Source organism: Stegodyphus dumicola, chromosome 5 (genome assembly GCF_044657685.1).
Source record: "Stegodyphus dumicola isolate Sdum_Otavi_A_Nest chromosome 5, ASM4465768v1".
Taxonomy (NCBI): Eukaryota; Metazoa; Arthropoda; class Arachnida; order Araneae; family Eresidae; genus Stegodyphus; species Stegodyphus dumicola.
In genome coordinates this window covers 28857225-28878594 of record NC_140772.1, presented here as the reverse complement: position 1 = coordinate 28878594, position 21370 = coordinate 28857225, and the positions used below count along the sequence as shown (strand labels likewise).

General features: G+C 34.3%; 1 protein-coding gene across 3 annotated transcripts in view; it reads left to right on the top strand.

Moving 5' to 3' along the window:
* The window catches only part of LOC118203566 (beta-1,4-glucuronyltransferase 1-like), a 43954-nt gene that overhangs the window by 14428 nt on the left and 8156 nt on the right, over positions 1 to 21370 (top strand). Inside the window, exons 1-3 of one of the 3 annotated variants that reach the window (XM_085816527.1) lie at positions 2131 to 2410; positions 4797 to 5041; positions 11721 to 12799. In XM_085816527.1, coding sequence (XP_085672653.1) covers positions 11753 to 12799 — 1047 coding nt within the window. In that variant the 5' untranslated portion in view covers positions 2131 to 2410; positions 4797 to 5041; positions 11721 to 11752. Of the gene's footprint in view, positions 1 to 2130; positions 2411 to 4796; positions 5042 to 11720; positions 12800 to 21370 lie in introns of those variants that run through there. The other 2 variants (XM_085816526.1, XM_085816528.1) reach the window with 2 other exon arrangements.

Sequence of the window (21370 nt, the reverse complement as noted above, 5' to 3'; positions counted from 1 at the left end):
ACTGGCCAGGACTACCTTGCTAAAGAGACAGCTAACTGACAGTTACAGCTGACTGTTCACCATTTAGGGTTTTCCAGAAATTCTTTAAGAAGAAAAGAAAAAAAAGGGGCCTCATTTTTTATTGATAATGCATCTTCTCCTTCAGTTAGACTAGCAGTTAAATTTTTTGAACAGAAACAGAAAGTGATAGAAAATCCATCCTATTTCCCTGATCTTGCTATATATGACTTTTAGCTATATTTTTTATTCTAAAACAAAATTTACACGGCCGTTGCTTTCATTCCGAAGATGATATTAATGAGGCTACAAAAGCATATATTTCATCGATTGCAAGAAATGGACGGCTTGAAGCATTTACTCTTCGAAGAATTTGCCTATAAAAGTACATTGATGTTGGAGGGAAGTACTTTGAACACTCCTAAGATTTGGTGAGCTTGTAGAGTCATTAGGATTTTTTGAGGCAGAAAAGATGAAAAATAACAAACGCCTTCGCCGGGAATCGAACCACGGACTTCTGGAATAACGGCCCAGTGTGCTACCGTTACACCACGAAGGACGCTAGGAAAGGTGAGAGAAATACCTTATATTCTCCCCTTTTTAAAGGGCGACTAGGGTTTTATGGGACCTAGTCGCCAAATCCTGGGTGCGAAGAATCATCATCCACAACCCTTTTAGTTCGGGTGCCACTGTAGAGACATTAGGTAATTTTTGGAAGCCGGAGAGATGAAAAGTTAGCAAACGCCTTCGTCGGGAATCGAACCATGGACCTCTGGAATACCGGCCCAGCGTGCTACCGTTACACCACGAAGGTCGCTAGGAAAGTGGGAGAAATACCTTATAAGTTTAACTTGTACCATTTAGCTCTATTTCAAAATTTTCAGAATAACCCTTTATAACTGGCGCTAGTCTCGGAAGGGTTAATCGGGCCTTTCATATTTATTTTATTGCAGTTTTTAAAAATACTTTTGAAGGAACTGAAATGATGGGAAAATAGTATTATTCTATTAATTATGCCTTTTAGCTGGAACAAAAATCTTTCACACAGTATTATACGTAAAAAGGCTGTAATTATATTACGAAGAAAAAAATAAATTAGTCTGGATGCATTTTGAGCAAAATACTTCTTTGAAAAATTGCAGAAACAACTGAGGAAGGAAACCTGCAAGAATAAGCATTGAATTATATGAGGAATGGGTCTCATTGAATCATTCTCCCTCTTTCCAGCATGCCTTCGTGGTGTAACAGCTAGCACACTAGGTTCATATTCGAGAGGTCCAGGTTTAAGTCCCGGGGAGGTCACTGCATATTTTTCACATCCCTGCTTCAAAATAACTAATGACTCAACAGTGGCACCTGAACTAGAAGGTGATGAATGAGGATTCTGCACCACTATGATTCGGCGACTGGGTTTCCTAATCCCCAGTCGCCTTTTAAAAGGGGGAATATATAAGGTATTTTCTCCCTCCTTTCTGCATGCCTTCGTGATGTAACGATAGCACACTCAGCGCGTATTCGAGAGGTCCAGGTTAGAGGCTCGGGGGGTTAGAGGCTTGCTCATTTTTCATGCTTCCTGCTCAAAAATCCTAATGGCTCTACAAACATATGCATTTTATCACATTGCATAAAGCATAACCATATGTTTATGAATCCCCCAAAAATGGACATTATGCGAATGCAATCTATTATGGTGGCTTATCGATTCAGATAAATAAAAATTAGTTATTCATCTGTTAAAACTCTTACACTCCGTGCAGTGTGACTAATCCCATACTAGGATTGGATTAATTACACTGCACAGAATGTAAGAACTTTAAAGAGGTGTTTATGCGGCAAAATTTTTTGATTAGGGTGATTTAATGCAGCTGAATAAGGTGAAGTTAAAGAAACTAAAAAATGTTAGCAGTATCCACTACAGTTATCAGCTATTTGGAAATTCTATGATGAGCCCGTTAGTCCTCTCGAATCAATGATTCCGTTTATGTTTTACTTTTTTATTTTCCCTTCTCTTCTCCCCGATGTATGTGGCATAATCATTATTGCGATGGCTACAGCACATGTTCCATTATTAATGAGTCATAAATACCTAATGCTGGTTCTACAAAATCAAGTGGCAGTGATTCCAACGTCTACGTCAGGTGCATAGACCAGATGAATCCCCGACCGAGGGACAGGTGAAGTGCTGATTCTTTTTATCTACAGCCGGTGTTTCAACCCCCGTTCCGCCTCCAACAAAGCAGTTCTTCCCATTTTCCGTGATGTTGAAAGTGCGTGGAATAGTTTCAGTCTCGCAGCTTTTCATCGAATGTGAAAACAGACGAGGAATCGAACCTTTTTTTTAAAACTTAATACCATAATTTGTGTACATCTGCATTTGCTTTGGGATCATTTGATATGGCATTATAATTCTCTGGTGAGTATTTATTAGTTAATAACTTAAAACGTTTTTTACTTTTAGAGACTATTTTCCATTTACCAGTTTTGTTTAAATAGTTCACAGATTAGTTTTAATAAAGAATCTGTTGATTATAATACTTTTTACACCAGAAAGAACCCCATTTACCTATTTACCGAGGTAATATCGGGGCCCGGTCATGGATAACTTCCGGTCAATCTTCAGATAATTTAAAAAGCATAAGAAAGAGGAATTTTTAATATTTTAATCAAGACAAAAGCGCTATTAACAACTTTCCATTACTTAAGCAGTTTAATCCGAAGAATAAGTTCATTTGGTTTCGTAAATTAAGTCATCGTTTGAAAAACATGTAAATAACAGAAGAATAAACATAATTAGAAAAGAAAATCAAATTATAAATAACATTAAAGAACAACATTTGAAGAGAATTTGAACAATATCACTGAGTTCAAACTCATCTAAAGAATCTAAAGAATCCAAATAATCTTAATTATTTGGTTATTTATTGTGTAATGTTTGTAAATTCTGGAGTACACTGAATTAAATTACTTACTGTTAAGGGGAATAAAAACAACTCCCATAAAGTGCTATCATCAACTCCCATCTTCTGCTATCATTGGTATTATCCAAGCCATTTTTTCCTTCCTTTTCGCATTTTCCATAGGCAGGTTTGTTTGACGCCTATGGTTTGTAGTCATAAATTTTATATCCTTCTTTAATGAACAAATTTAATTTTTTTTTCAAAGAAGGTTCAGTTAATCTGTTTTTTGTTAAGTCACCTGTATTGTTTTTTTCACCTTGCAAAGCAGTGACATTCAGGACAAAACAAGAAACTGTTCGGTATCCACAAAACAAGATCTTAAGTGGTTTTCTAAATTCTAACGGTGAATCTTAAGTAACTGCCACAAAGTATCGCTCAAAAGCAAAGGTATGAATAATACTGGTACTTTATATTAATTTGAAACTTTTCTTTTTGGAAGCACTTCCGCAGAGAACCCGGTAAATGTAAACATCGCCAACTTTGGCGATAATAGTTCAAACCTGGTAACCCCGCGGATTTAACCTATTCGCTTGTTCGAAGTTTGCAACCATTCCTCTTGCGTTCACTTTGTTAAATTATCAGTGTCGTTGTTCGCATTTGCAGATTTATATTATTCTTCTCTTATTTATTATTTTTTCTGAATTTTTTTAACAACGAATAAATAGAAATATTTTAGTAGATAAATGCCGGTTCTCGGTTCGGGATGAAAGGAAAATACGGCGGGAGAGGTGAATGCTAATTTGTAACACGGCTGTTGACGTTGTGTTCTTAATTATTAACAGGTGTAAGCATGCAGAACTATGAGGTTTTTAAGCCGTAAAATAATTTATTTTCGTAGGCCGCAAAAATATGCATGTGCATTTTAAGTAATGCTTTTATTTTTATTATTGGTTATTGTCATCTAAAATTATGAGAATAAATCAATTTTTATGGCGTAAAATTGCTTTTCTAACAATAACCTTTCAGAGGATTGCAGGTGTGACATAAATAGATCATTAACATGAAATAAAAAATATGATTGATTATCTAAGATGACAGAATAGTTTTATGCATCACCATGGTCATCAAAATTAGCAAACCACTGCTGATGTAAGGATTATATTGTTTTCCGTGTTAACTGGAATTTAAGACAATTTTTTTTTCGTTTATCACGTTTAACCGGGTAATTTCAGTACATTAATACTAATTTATATTTTTTATTTCCGTTATAAATGCTTATATATTGTCTTATGCTTAATATATTCTTTTCTGTGCTAACTTGAATTTAATACAAATTTATATCCGTATATCACGTTTAACCGGTTAGTTTTACATCTACATGCATATTATCTGTGAATTTTTACTACCATATGCTTAATATATTGTTTTGTCTGCTAACTTGAATTTACATGCACTAAAACTCACGTTTACAAAATAATAAATATCACGCTTACGTCTCGGCTCATCGTCGATGAACCGCGAGCTTGGCGAGTAAAAATGCAACGGCGCCAACGGGTTCTCTGCGGATGAAAACCCTTCTTTTTTACCTAATGGCATATCATTAGTATAACTACTATTCAGTAGCAAAAAATGTTTTTCTAATGCCATAGTCGTACTTCAGATGCACATATTTTTGTTCTCTTTACTTGCAACCAGTTTTCTGATTTAAAAATGTAACCTAATGATAATCATAACATTCTCTTGCAACATGCTTAATCAAGAAACTTCTTTTTCAATAAAAAGTTTCTTGATTAACATAAGTTTTTTATGTTACTATTTCATTTTTTTAATTATTTTGTTTATATTCAATTTTTTTTGTTACTATTTCATTTTTTAATTATTTTGTATGAATTTTTACTTTAGCGTATGATTCTACGAACTTTTGAACTTTTTACGGCCTATCTGCTACTGCAAACTTCTGAAGGACTTTGAACTCTTATACCATTCACAGCTTCAAACTGTCTTCGCGCCATTTTCATGATGTCTCACTACTGCTTATCCTACACTATTACTAGCTATATTGCACTTACTGCATTTGCCTGCCTGCATGCTTCAATTTAATGCCATTGCTTATTACTGCACAATTTTTATGATGAACGCGTACTTTCGTAAGTATTAAGATATGCCTGCTCACGCAGCTGAATTTTCTTCGCCCACGGGTGTTGATACTTCCCTAGTACCATTTATTTGGAAATATCTTTAAATAAGTCTTGCAACATGCAGATTGCAATTATATGAACTTTTTATGAATAATACATTTCAATAATGAAGACTTAAATTTAAGAGGTTGTCGCGAGCATTATTTTACGTACAGAAATAAATGAAATATTTCCTGATTTCTATCTAATTTGCCTTTCGGCAAAATTTAATTTATGAAATTTGGAGCCTTTATAATTCCTGTTTAGTTTACGTATCATATATATTCACACTAAATATTTCTCATTAAAAAAATCGGTCTTCTTAAATTTATATAATTTATATATTATTATACTATATTATACGTATGTAGAGTGAATAGCTATCATTAAAAAAAAGGTTTGTTTCTCGACGGTTTCTCGTTTCCACTTAAACTACAAAACTTGGATAAAAAGCAGTGGCAATACGTTCGACAATTCTGAAAAGACTTTATTGCCATAGCTACAAATTCGACTACCATAGCATGGATGATCTCCTTTGCACTGCCATAATAGATCCCTCACAATGGTTACACACTTTCATTTTGTTGAAGTTGTCATAATCACACGGATTCATATCGGGTTACCTCACATCGTCACCGCTATAGGGTTGGCAGCCATGAGACTTTTTATTTTTATAGCGGATAATGGGTTTTCCCGGAGAAGGCATGGTTGTAACTGTCCGTCCCTTCATAGGAAAGGCAATGGTGGCCCACCTATTAGGTGCCTCCACAATAAAGAGACCACCACATCTGGCCTTGTATAGATTAATGGACTGGGTTATATTTGTAATTGTTCACAATCTGCCATTGGAAAAAAAGGATAATGGGTTTTGTCAATTTAGACATCGTCTGCGTCCAGAACTCAGGAGAAAGTGATAACACTGGTTGGTGACGAATCCCATCCTTCTCCATGGCAGTGCGCTGTGCCATAATAACAGCACTGTCATGGATATCATGCAGCGATGGCAATGGGCGCCATCACTCGCTATGAGCCTCTGTGCCTGTGATCTGTTAGCAATAATGAAAGAACCACTGCAAGAAATCTATTGCAACCAAGGGGGCTAGAATATATGGATCCTTGTATGTCCTGTGGGTGCTACTTTGGTAGACGGTTGCACGGATTTTGGCGATTTTTTGGCGATTTTCCTTTGGCGAGTAATACAAGTTATGGTAAACCCATTGCTGGATAAGTTATTTATGGTAACCGATACTTTGTTGTCATTTTATTTAAAAAATAGTGCGTTTTATTGTGCATAAATTCCGTGTTTAAAATATTATTTATGGCTTTTAAATATTAAAAATAAATTTAATTTTGCATTTTTATTTGAAATAAAAATTTTATTGTTTATCATATTTTTGTAAATTTTATGTTGTGGATGATGTAATCAATGACGTCACCTTACTTTAAAAGTAATTCGTTTTAATATGTATAAATTTAATCTAATGTTTTAAACATTATTTATGGCTGTTAAATATTAAAATACAATTTAATTTTGCATTTTTTTTTAAATGATTTTATTATGTATGAATTTTTAAATAATTTTAATTCTAGCCGTGATGTAATAAGCTCTCTGATTGGTTATAGAATATTTGTGCATTAACGAGCTGTAATCAGCTCCCTGATTGCTTACTGACAATTTATGCATTTCCGCGCCGTTTTAAAATTTAATTTATATCTTCGAATTCCTTCAAAGATGTCTTCAAAGATATTATCTAAATTATGATTCTGATTTTTTATTGTGGGACTTATCAATAAACAACAGGTTAAACACTCAAAAAAATGTAAGTACATATTTTTCTTTTATTTTATAATTGTATACTTCAATTTTTGTTAAAAAAATTAATACACTATTTTCAGAAATTGCTGAGATAATTATTGTCCATATGTTTTAATGTTAATTATATTCTATATAACGTATTTTAAAGTATTTGAATTTAATAATATTCTAATTCTTTTAAATGTTGGTATGATGGTTTTTAATTCGATATTCAATTTCAGTAATATTTTAATCTAATTAAACGTTGGCCCAATGTTTTTATAGCGGTGTTTTTATTCTCTTCTTTGCTATATGAAAGTAATAATAACCTTACTTTAGTATTTTATACTCATAGTAAATGTATTTATTTACACTTGCCTGCCATCTTAAAAAATGACATTTTCAACAAAAAATTAATCCATTACTTTTAACGATATTTATTTATTTATTTTTTAAGTTTCGAATACTTTACTATGCGTAAAAACAGCGTTTTTCAAGATGGCTGACGTTTGTAAAAATCGCGCCAACAATTCGGCCAACATAAATCGCCAAAAATCCGTGCAACCATCTACCAAAGTAGCACCGTCCTGTGCAATAAAAGTGAAGCCATGAAATGTCACGATATGATGTCACGACCTACCATGGTTTCGCTTACGTTCTACTTGGAATTGTTTAAATGTTAAGTGTTCGTCACTGCAGGTTTATAAGTCTCCCGTTCTAATCCTGTTACTTAATCTGGATGATTTTTCTACTTAGTACATTTCTTAAACATAGTAAATAATACGTACAAAATCCCGTCAAAATTGTCTGGAAAACTTCAATTAGCTATATAGTCTGAATACCTGACCTATATTTATGCTGTCATATCTGAAGAAGAGAGCTCTAGATCATTGCTTATTAATGCTCTTGGCCAGATCCCATAGGTGCTTTGGGAATATGTTCTTGTGTAATAATACATCAGATAAACATTTCAAAGCCTTTGTGTAATGGTTACATCAATTCAGCAATATCGTTTATCGGAGTCTAATGATGTTTTTATCTCTTAATATGTAAATTTTACTTTTTATTCGCATATTGCACAACCTGCAAAGCCATTAGTCCCCTGGTCCTTCTCAAAAATCAGTCTTTTTCGTAGCGTTTAAACTAATGACAATATTTTAAATCTATGAAATATTTTAATTTCGTACGATATTGTCTTAAAAAAATCCTTTTCAAGAAGTGCCAAATATCTGTTTATTGCAGTACTTTTTCTCCAAACAGGCAATATATTATCAGATCCCCCATTCTTGCTGTTGCGGTGTAAATGATTAACACATTCATCTAGCAAATGGCTATTCAAATCTCGGCAAAAACATAACTGATTCTTCACATTTATCGATTCTAATAAAACATAATTGTTTCTAATTTTTTACATATTTTCTATATGTTTTGAATTGATAGTTAAGTAATAAAGCTAGATGTTCCAAAATGCAATAAATGTATTAATTTTTAATAACTGAACATAAATTAAATTTAGATTAGTTAAGCCTAATTTTGGGTGTAATTATTAATGCATCGTTTCGAAAACAATAGTGTAAGGAACCTTGTCATTACCTGCAAAAATTATTCACAAGAAAAACTAAATTCACAATTCCAAATTTAAGAAATATAGCTGATTGAAAGGTTTCAGGAAAATGGCACAAAAGAATTAATTGTCTCAAAATATTGGAATGGATTCACATTTAACACCGGAAAATATATTATGCTGCAAATAAACACATCTTCGCTTTTGGAAAATGACTAAACACTTTTTGAAATCAAGCTGCAATATAGTTTTCTACAATAATTTCAGAAATACTTTGTATTTCGTTTCTTGTTGAAAATGCCTTTTGAGTCTTCTGTTGTCATGCAAGTGACTGTTTGTTCAGAAAAACACAACAATCGTTTCGAAAGCATACGCTCTCCATCAAAGTTGTCATGACGTCATTACTTCCTATCAAACACCTTTCGAGAATGTTAAAAAAGTCTACATTTACCTGATGGATTTCGCACATCTGGATTTTTCGAAAAGGCATCTGTCCAAAACAGCAATTAAATTATTATTAAGAAAATAATAATATATTAATGTCTTGGCAGAAGTGGGAAAATGTTTAAAAATTAAACGACACCAAAAAAGAATTAAATAAACACGTTAGAATTAGTTTAAATGAGCTGAACTCTGCATTTAAATGCAGCTTTGGTGTCAGTTGCATCCTTTGTGTCCGATATGTGGTCAAAAAATTAAAATTTTTATCACCACTTAAAACTGTAGAAACTATGAGTTTTTTTCGAAGTTTAAGAAACTGACAAAATTGTCTGTTTTCTCGCTAGATTTTAAATAGATGATCTTCCATTAGCCAGACGAACATATTAATCTCTTATTACTACAAGAAGTATGGGAAGGTGAAAGATAATTCTTTATATTGTTTTCCATAAGTTTTCCCAAGTATATTGTAATTATTTTCTTAGTAAAATGTATTTTATTATTCATCAAATCGGGACTGTTTTAAAATGAAAACACCACTGACCTGAAAACGTCTTCTTAATGCGCACATTTTGGTTGATTTTGAGCGGCAGCCAAAAATGGTTGCCAGCGCCTGTTTCGTATGATATGTGTATAAAAATAAGTTATCAGATTCGAAATTTGAAATTCAAACTTGGAATTCGAAACTAAAAGTCTTTCAGAGAAAGATTACTAATTAAAAAAATATCAAGCAAGTATTCAAATACATCAAGCAAGACAATGATGCCAAATTATATACCCGAGAGAAATTCATTTTCGAAATCTTGATCCCAGTATCCAAGAATCTTGTAATACTGAGCACTGTAAATGCTCAGTATCTTATATCGAATCGATATCGATATCTTATACCAAATCGAATCGATATCGAAAGCGTCTGCAAATTCTTTTTTATATTTTGTAAACCCAGGAACCACGAGAAATCATTTTTGCCCTCTCCGGCATCCGAACAATAGAAGTTTCGCTTGCTAGTTGAACATCCTAAACATTCACACCACGAGAATACGCACGAGGGATTATGAAAGTTTCTTTACGTATTATAGTCAGCTATAATAATTTATGCCTTCGTTTCAGCATGGAAAAGATAACATAAGAGCTTAAGATCAATGTCAGATTTTGTATTAGGAAAATTAGTTTTTATTGATGGTAATACATATTCACAAATAATATTTAAATACATTTCAAGATAATCTGTAGTCAAAGTATACGACGTAAAACATAAAGAAAACTGTTATAATGCAGAGGGTGCTTACACACTTTTAGAACGATTTCGGGATCGTTTTATGAATGTTTAAAATCTAAAGCGTGTTTTTTAAATATTCGATCTGACAGCCCTTTTTTGGACTGTAAGTCTGCATTGGGATTTCCATGATACTAGAACTTTCCATAAAATTTACAGAGGTATTTGTTTAAATTCTTTTTTTATGTTTTCTACAGTCCATCAATCATGGGTTTGCGCCTAAAAAGACTAGAGGTGCAATAGTTTGTAGGTGAAACGTCAAGGGAATTCGTAGGAATGCGTTGAAAAAGTATGTATGCAATAACTGTATCAGTCTTCATTTTTTTTCAAGAAACGCAGTGGTACTTTTTGAAGTATGACTTATTGCTTTGTCTTAAAGACATGGACTTCGGGAAATAGCGGACTTAATAGCGAAAATACAATGTAACAGATTCAACTTTTTGTCTCGCAGAAACTATGTAAAGAAATTACCAAAATAGTCCATTTAATCCATGTCAAAAAATTGCAACAGTCAAATGAAAATGCTACAAATTAATAATATATCTTAAAAAAATATAATAAATTTTTGTTGTTGTTGCTCATTCGGTATGTAAACTTTTGTGATATTCTGTTATCAAAAATAATATTTCCGTAGTAGAGTTATTTAGTTTTTGAATAATATCTTCAATATTTCTTCTTTTTAAAAAATATGTTCGTTACCTTTATAAACGTGTCATTTGGTCTATTTTTAATATTGTATTTCTGCATGGTTTATGTAAAATTTAGTGACTAATTTTTCGTTATTTGCATTTTTTCCCGGAATGAAGTAATATACGTTGCGTTCTTTCGATTCTAAACTATGTTTGCTTGTTCATTTATTTAAATATGGTAAAGCACATGAGCACACACTAAATATCGTAAATCACACATCTTTCTAAGAGAAAGGATGATTTAAAGATAAATTTTAAAGTGATTTAAATTTTAAAGTCCTCCAAACTTAGTAAAGACTCATATTTACGTATATTACGCATATTTGGGATAACCACAAAACCATCTATACAGCCAGCTCATTCACCGGGATTTGAAACCGTCCTATGTCCTATGTCATTACCTATGTCCTATGTCCTATGTCCAGCAGTTTACCTATGTCCTATTACCTATGTCCTGATTACCTATGTCCAGCAGTTTTAACTACTCGACTTCTAGAAAGCCGGTACTAAATTATACGATACCTAAAATATTCCTTAACTTATTAAAAGAAACAAAACTATTATTAAAGTCCATAAAAAGAATACTTAGATAAAAAATTACTCCTTCGAAATGACTTATGAAACATAATTTCATTTTTAAGGGTTGAAGGGCTATAAAGTTTTACTAACTTGATGTAAAAGGTTAAATAAGAACAACTTTCTAATGATACGTTAACTTATCGAAATGACCTAATTAATTTACTAAACAATATTTGCAAGAGATCATTTAATGCCAAAGAGATTTCCAAAGATTACTTCACACAGTTCTTTTACAGATTTTGAGTAGGTTACTATCTTAAGCTTTAGCAATCTCTCAATAGCCATATTAATGTTAATCTTCTTCACAGGTTGATTGAATGGGACAAATTACTTCTAAAGGATGGTTGAACCTGCGCAGGTGGTGGTCGCACTCAGCACGCGAAGATATTCTCCCTTGTGTACTTTCGCGTCCTCTGTGCTGTTCGTTTATTTCTGTGGAATAGGATTTTACCTCTGGACATCCAATTTCGCCTGCAGGTTACGAAATCTGGGAGAAGAACAACCCATTTTTATTAGTGGTATGACTTGGGATATCGAACAGAGAGGTCGGTATCTGGCGGTGAAGAACTATATCAGGGCAGCGCTGTATGTAGACAAGGCAAAGACAATGACATTCTGTGCAGCTGCCACCACTACAGAACTATATCATGTGACAGAAATTTGTAGTCGCTGGCAAGGTCCTATGTCTGTGTCTGTCTACGCTCCAGGATCTGATTTCAAGACAGCATTGAGGAAAATAATCCACCTTAGACTTTCTGATTCCTGTGTACACCAAAATGTTACATGGCATGTGTATTTCGATTCTGAATTTAGTCCTCCGCAAAAGAATTTGCGATCACCAGAAGAAGAAGCCGAATTGACTAAAGCATCTCCCACGTATGAAATGTGGCCGAAAGGGACCTTTAAATCTCATGGAACTCTTCCTTTTCCAGCCAACATTGGCAGAAACATCGCTCTTCAAGAAAGCCGTACAGATTATGTCTTAGTATCAGATCTTCACTATTATCCCAGTGCTCAGATTATTCCTCGGTTTCTAAAACTACTTAAGTTTCAAGGCAAGACTGGGAAAAAAGTATACGTCTTACCTGTATTCAGAATGTTGGGATATGGAAAACCACCTACCACAAAGACTGAATTGGTAGAAATGATATCCAAAAGCGACATAAAATTATCAAGCGGTACTTCAGACTGTTCAGAATGCAATATCTTCCCCAATGCAAGAAAGTGGCTGGAGGTTCGTCTTCCTGATGACAGTCTCTCTGTTTATTACGTTAGTCACGAAAAGGAGGAATTTAAATCCTGGCAGCCGTTCTACATATCCCAAAGGAACATCCCAGTATTCGATGAGGATCAAACCAAAGAAGGAAAATATGACAGAAAGCTGCAAGTAGGTTAATCCATTTATTTTTATGCTGCAATCTGTTACATCGGGTTGGCAAAAAAGTAATTTAAGTTTTTTAGTGGGAAATAACATTCAATATTTTCTATACAAAAAATGAACGTTAATCAGTTAAATGCCTTTCATTCTATTTTATGAACTTTTGCCATATTTCTGGTAGCTTCGTGATTCCGCGTTCATAGAACTTCTGGTCTTTATCAGCAAAAACCTCAACTAAGTGCGATTTGAGGTCATCGTTATTACCAAAGATTTTGCCATTTAAGAAGTTTAGTAAACTTCGAAATAAATGATAATTTAATGACGCAGCGTCGCTATATGAGGGATGAGATATCATTTTCGACCAAGCTCTAATAATTTTGTACGTGTTGCTAAAGATATGTGAGACCTTGCATTGTCATGGTGGAACACGATTCCTTTGCGATTTGCTGATTCTGGCCTTTTCTCTTTAATTGTTTCCTCCAGTTTCGTAACTTGTTGGAAGTAAACATCTCAGTTGATCCTTTGCTTTCTTGGGAAAGACCTCAAAAACTTTTTAATTATACACGACACCTTTTTAATCCCACTAAATTGATAGCATGATTTTTTTCTGATGCAGTTTAGTTGTAGATATAATTTGTGCTAATTCAGCATGCTTGGACAATGATGATCATTTTCAGTTAATGTTATTGTAGACGATCCGTTTTTAATCACCAGTGATAATTCGTTTAAAAAGGTTCTAGAAAAAATGACCACAGGTATAAATGCTCACAGGAAAAAAGCCCACACAAAAATATGCTCACACAGAAAAAGGCTCACATGGAAAAGTGCTCACTTACAAATATGCTCACATGGAAATAAGCCCACTGATAAATAAAATACGTAGGAATATCCTTATATTAATCAATCAATAATTAATCGATCTGAACATCGTACACCTACTTGAATTTTTCAAAGAAAAATGATTTAATTATTTAATCATTTGAAAAAATTATTGGACAAATGCTCACATTAACCAGTTCAGGGGCGGTATATCAAAGAATGAAAACTATTGTAAAATTTTGCATGTACTATAATATTTTATAACTACTGCCCCTGTACAACATTTTTATTCTTGTAACTGCCAATAGTTAATTTTTTTTTACTCTATTTTTGCATACTTTTGATGTGTATCTATAGGAATTGATGTTTGAATGTAGTTATTTAAGTTTGGAACCAAAAAGTTCTAGAAGACCACAGTTTCCAATCGAAGTGTGGAATCATTATGAAGCAGCCTGAGAAAATTCTCCTAAAACCATAAATCGTTACGAAAGCTTTCATAAGGTACTAAATTCATTATTTAATTGTAGCCGTCTCAGTAAATGTGGTTTTTATTTGAGGGACTGAAAAACGATTTAGCCTGTCAACGTTTATAATTAGCTATTGTAAATACAGGGTGTACTGAAGTTAAAAAAAAAAAAAAAAAAGAAAATATGAAAACTTACATTTAGTAATCGCGAATCATGTAAGAAACTATGATGAAATCGATAATAAAATTAGTATTTACACATATTAGCTAATATTCAGTAATTTATGTATTTATAACTTTTTGAAATACATATTTATGATTTATATATATAATAAGGTATTTTACGTAATTTAAATAAAATAATTATTTATATTTGCTATTCTTCTAAATGTTTATATTATAAAATGTGTAACTTATACTTACTATTATTTTATTTTTTTAACAATTAAAATTGTAATAATTTTTTACTGTATATTCTGTTTCATTTTCTTCCTTCCTTCTCTCCTTTTCCTAATTCAAAACAGTCCGTTTGTTAATCTTATATAGCAACTGAATCTATACATAAGTTATACTGTTTTTGATATATCTATATATATATATTGTTGTGTGCGTACGGGTTCGTTATGAAATGAATGCACAAGTCCGATGAAAAATGAACAAAAATTTATTATTATCACAACAGAAATGCTTAAATTTTCTCAAATTATCATGCAGTATCACAATATTTCACAGTAGTTATCTTTTAACTACTTAAATGTACAATAGAACGTAATTCAAAACAGCTAAAGAACGCTAATCTGCGAATTCGCTATAATCAACAACGGCAGTTTTCTAAACAACAACAAACTAAGCAACTACTACAAACTGAGATGTTTTCCTCCTTTTATAAGATTTTAAAATCACGCGCTAGAATTTTCCAGTACTTTCTCGAAATCAAAAAGAGATATTTATTTATTTAACGCACGCGCTCTTGTATTTTTAATTTTTCCGGCTTAGCTTTCTTTTAATATTCGTCACGCGCTGCACTGCGCGAGAAATAAAACCATTTAATTTATAATTGAACTAACATTAGCTTTTTAAATACCAAATTCGTAACACTGCCCCCTTCCCAAGGACTGCACGTCCCGGGCAGTACAATCCCTGGACAGGAAGCTAAACTTACAACTGTGGCATAAATGCAACTGAGGCATAAACATTACATTACAATATCAAACAATATAAACAATAAATGCAATAACTAACTTAAACAAATCAAATGCTATCAAATACTAAATACAAAACAAATACTAAATACAAATCAAATACTAAATACAAATCAAATACTAAATGCAAATCAAATACTAAATACAAATCAAATCAAATACACATTTATAAACAAAATGGACCATGGTCTGATACTATTTACAATTATTTACATTATGTACTATGGCCATAGTAATAAGCTAACCTGTCGTAAGAGTTCGAAGACTCACGGATCCGAACCACGACGTCATTCGTGTTCAGCACTGTATATGGACCATCCGAAGGTGACTGTAATTTAGGACTAAGTCCTTTTCGTTGAATTGGGTTCCACAACCACACCTTGTCTCCTTTGTTGGATCTCTGTCTAGTAGCTCTTGTGTCGCATCTGGTCTTCATTTTCTCCGTCGCCAAGTTGACTCGCTTTCGTGCAGAACGGTGCATCCCCTCAAACCGGGCCTGGGCATCTTGGATGTGTTCCTCAGGCGATGAAGGCGCATCCGTAGGGCGACTAAACAGGCGGTCACAAGGCAGACGAAGGTCTCGACCGAAGAGCTTCTGGGATGGAGAATAGCTGGTAGTCTTGAGTTTCTTTTCGACCCTGGTATGATTTCGGCAGCTTCCCGAGCTCGATCTTTCGGACAAGGCGACGACATTTCCAGGCGAGGATCCCTTTTGAGGATGGATAGTCATGCCATCAGATGCTGAAAGCAGCTTATTGTTTTTGAAATCTAAGGAAAAATTGTATTTCCTTAAAAAGTCCAATCCGAGTATGCATGGATCTGTAATATCCGCCACATATGCCGTGTGATGGTAGGCGGCACTTCCAAACGTGATGTTTACGTTTAACTTCCCAGTTATGTCGATCTTGTCACCAGACGCAGTCTGAAGGGTAACACAGGATGGCGTCCAAATAAGTTTATCTTTAAACTGTTCAGCTAAATCTTTCCTAATGATGGTAACATTAGCTCCTGTGTCAATGATCATATTGCAAGGAACTCCATCGATATTCCCATTGATGGACAGTCCGTTATTGTTGCCACTCACTATAGAGATCTTAAGCGCTTTAAAACAGGGTTTTTCATTATCTGGCAACCTCCTTTCCTTGATATGGTCATTAATTTGTTTCCTGCGTCGTTGCTCAGAAATTGTCTCAATTTTCGTACCCTGGGGTGTTCTGCAATTCTTTCGTACGTGGCCTTCAGCTCCACAGTTCCAGCACTTTGGTTTCTTGTCAGTCCTTTTCCTTCCCGTGGCATTTAATTGTCTGTTTAAATCGTATGCCTTATTTTCCGTGCTCTGGGGAGTTCTGCAGTTCCTTCGTAGGTGGCCTTCAACACCGCAATTCCAGCACTTTAGGGTCGGTTTCGTTTCACCACTATTCCGTTTTAAAGCATTCACTGGTCTTGTCAACTCATCCGTTTTATTATCCGTGCCCTGGGGTGTTCTGCAATGCCGTCGTAGGTGACCTTCAGAACCACACCTCCAACATCTTACAGCCACTTTGTTCTCACTGCTACTCCGTATCAAAGCATCGACTTGTCTGGATAAATCATCTAAACGAGCCATCAATTGGTCCCCTGGATCGTGGACTCGCACAGCTCTGACTGGGTAGCGATCCCTAAGAGTTGCTTGCTGGGCTGCCTCCAATTTCACGGCGTACAACAGAGCGCTTTTTACTTCCTTTACATCTGCCATTCGCAGTGCTTTCTGTATTTCAGTATCTCGGATGCCGTCGATAAAGTATTGCAAGGACAGGATTTCTCTTGTTTCTGTCGGGCATTCCGAAAAGGCGAGATGAGACAGCCTTTCAACATCCGCGGCGAGCTCCTGAAGTGTTTCGGTAGGCTTCTGTTGACGAGATTTTAATTGGAGCCTGCTGTAGTCTTTTAAACACTTCTCCCCAAAGCGCAACTCCAAGGCGCCGGACAGAGCTTCGAAATCTAACCTTTGATTTTCGGGAAGCGTCTGCAGGATATCCGCTGCGTCTGCTCTCAGAGAAGCGGCGAGATGACAGGCCTTAGCTTGGGAATCCCATCCATTCGCATCCGCAACGATAGAAAATTGTGTCCTATACACCTGCCAGGAGGTCTTCCCATCATATGTAGATAGTTTCAGAACGGAACGAGCAGGCATCGATAAAAATTTGAAACCTTCAGAATTGTTTCCTACCGTCGCTATGCACTTCTTTAGGCTGTCAACTTCTTTGGCGACGGCCGCAGAAACCCTATCATCAATTTGTTGTTCGACGGCAGAAACTCTCTCTTCTATATGTTCTTTTACAGAAGAAATTCTTTCTTCTACTTGTTCTTTTACCGAAGAAACTCTTTCTTCTATTTGTCCAACTTTAGTTTCAACCGCGTCTATTCTGCCTTCCATAGCCTCAAATTTATTTTCTATTACGCAGGTAATTTCTCTTTTCATTTCGTCCTGACCTGCTTTCATCTCATTTTAAAGAGATTTCATCTCTTCCTTAACGAATTCCTGGCCCAATTTCATTTCTCCTTTAACGGATTCCTGGCCCAACTTCATTTCTTCTTTAACGGACCTAATTTCTTCTTTAACAGAGTCTTTCATTTCTTCTTTAAATGTAGCAAAGGCTACCATGAATTGTTTTAACTGTTCTTCCATCGCTCTTGTGATTGGCATTCAAAATCCCACTTCTGACACCAAAAATTCTTGTGTGCGTACGGGTTCGTTATGAAATGAATGCACAAGTCCGATGAAAAATGAACAAAAATTTATTATTATCACAACAGAAATGCTTAAATTTTCTCAAATTATCATGCAGTATCACAATATCTCACAGTAGTTATCTTTTAACTACTTAAATGTACAATAGAACGTAATTCAAAACAGCTAAAGAACGCTAATCCGCGAATTCGCTATAATCAACAACGGCAGTTTTCTAAACAACAACAAACTAAGCAACTACTACAAACTGAGATGTTTTCCTCCTTTTATAAGATTTTAAAATCACGCGCTAGAATTTTCCAGTACTTTCTCGAAATCAAAAAGAGATATTTATTTATTTAACGCACGCGCTCTTGTATTTTTAATTTTTCCGGCTTAGCTTTCTTTTAATATTCGTCACGCGCTGCACTGCGCGAGAAATAAAACCATTTAATTTATAATTGAACTAACATTAGCTTTTTAAATACCAAATTCGTAACACTATATAATATAACAAGCAAGGTAGTTATTACAATACTGAATGACCAATTTGGTCTAGATAACATTTCGCGCAATATGCTGCAAAATGAGTAAATTAGAAATTGTAGTAAGCTCGCCTAAAAGTTACCAGGAGCTGTTGCTCCAAAAAGTTCGACACGTTTTAAAAAATTAATACATATGAAAATCAAACCATGTAACAAGTAAAACATTAAAAAAACAAAATCAGATAAAAAAGTAAGCGAAAAATGGTAAATTAGCCGAACTTGACTTCCAAACTGGCTTTTCAAGGGAAATTTCTGGTTTGAACGTCGAATCAAGCTAACCCCATTACGCATTTCGCCGAAACAGACAATTGAAACTTTTTCGCTACAAATTTTTTTAATTTAGACAAAGTGTCTTGGAAAATTTATTAGTCTCAATTCTCTGTTCCAATTTCCCAACGCGTCCGCACAAAATGACACATTAAGGTGTTAAAATATGTAAAAACTATTCCTATTACATCTAAAATCAAAACTAAAATAAAAATAAAAATAAAAATAAATAGCGGTCTGCTATTAGTCCTAAATATACAAAAACATACGGGCTGGGCCTGCAAGCTTAAAGATTTATAATTTTATATTTTAGAAATCTGTAATTAAATTAAAAGAAAATTAAGATGAAAACTAACAAAGTGGGTCTTGCTAAGACCAAGAAAAAAGTTGTAACAAAAGAAACAGAAAAAACTGACCTGTGGCGATGCAGAGCTCTCCCACTTAAAACTAAGTTGAAAAGTAGTTGCAATTCCCTTCTGTGTACTTCAGTCGTGTGACGTAAGTAGGGGGGAGTGATGTTCTATGGGCATCAGCCAATACGAAAAGACTGTCCGTTAGCTGCAACTCGTCTCTAATTTTCGAAGGGGGTCGGAAAACTCGGAAAAAAAGTGAAAAAATTGTTTCATAAGAATAAATTGAATTTAATTTTAAAAAAAATCAAATTTAAATACAAATTTAATTAAATATTCTTTGCGCCATTGCTGCAAGGAATGAAATTTCATATATATATATATATGTTCAGATCGATTAATTATTGATTGATTAATGTAAGGATATTCCTACGTATTTTAATTATCAGTGGGCTTATTTCCATGTGAGCATATATCTATGTGAGCTTTTTCCCGTGTGAGTATATTTCTAAGTGAGCACTTTTCGATGTGAGCTTTTTTATATGTGGGCATATTTCTGTGTGGGCTTTTTTCCTGCGAGCATTTATACCTGTGAGCATTATTCCTGTGAGTTTTTTTTTCCCTGTGGGCATTTTTCCGGTTACCGTTTAAAAATGAGTCGATTGTATTATGTTTAAAATGCGTATTGCAAATATTAGTTTGGTGTGTTAAGTGAATTTCTTTTGATTCATACGGAACCCAAATATCGAGCTTATTAGCGAGTCTGAGCATTTTATGTGACTTTCGTTTGTTGTTTCTGATACATTTAACCTTTTTGGAAACTCTCACGCTGTTAAATGCCAATTGGATGCAGTTGTCGTTTGAATTTCGTCATCATCAACTTCAGAAGGTCGGCCACAAATCTTCTAGTGAAAAATATTTATTAACCAATTTTGCCACACGCATTCTGTTAAGCAATCAGCAACATAAACTAATGTTGTAATTTTTTTTTTTTTTCTTCCACCACATGTTAAAACTGACAGTTGTAAATAAAGATTCACGGTGTTTTTTTCTATAGCAACCTAAAAGTATTAGCTGCCAAATTTCTAAAGAAAAAAAATATATAAGATTGGCAAACGAAGATGAATAACAAAACGAACATACCGCTATCTATTTATGCAAACTGAAATTACTTTCTTGCCACCTGAATACTTTCATTTGTATGGTATAGTCATGTCTACCAAGTTAATACGATCGATAACGATGCCTACATTTAACCAAAATCATGCAATCCAAAGTAGTTAAAAACACAGAAAAGAGAAATTACTTATACTGTAATTAAAAGGAAACTGCTGTTATCAATTTAACCTCTATTTTCAAGCAGTTTAATTTGGAAAATAAGTTCATTTGGTTGCATAAATTAAATCAACATTCAAAACTAAAAGAAAATATTGTATTTAAAAAATAATAATAATAATACAAAAAATAGGGCTCTGAAAGGTTTCCGATGGTGAAAGGAAGCGGTTGTAGTTGGCAAGCAGAGGGCAACTGTTTTCCTCTGTTCAACTGATAGCAATCAGCCATTACGCTGTAGATTGCGTATTTGAAAAGAACATCCGACTCGAAGGATCGGAGCGTCTATTTAGTAGGTTATAGTCTCATTTGTTATCGGAATTAACCAGACCGATTGCTCCACTAACTACACTCATGTCCATAAATTAAGGATAATTCGGAGTCACGCGGAAATCGAACTCTAAACTAAATATATCGCCTGTAAAATCACTACACACATCTTCAAGAATCATATGCAAATTTCGGGAAGTAACCAGATGACACCGATGGTACGTCACAATGACGAGAGTGTAAGAGAGTGATATATAAGGAATACAAGAAAAGAAGTAAAATTGTTCGCAGGCGCTTTATAAGCATTTCGGTGCAATAACCGAATAGTTAAGACACAAAGGACGCATTTGTATGATTTTTTACGTGTCAGAATTATCGGCCGTCTGGAATGTGCGCGTACCCAACTGGAAGTATCAGACCAACTTGGAATTGCCCAGAGTGTCATCTCCAGGCTTTGGCAACGATTCCAAGATGATGGTAATGTGAGTTGACGTTACAGCACAGGTCGCCCCAGAGTTACAACGCCGAATGAGGACCGATATGTGGCAGTTACTGCCAAACGAAACAGGCGGAGCACAGGCTCAGACCTGTCTCGTCAGCTCTCTTCAGCCACTGGTAC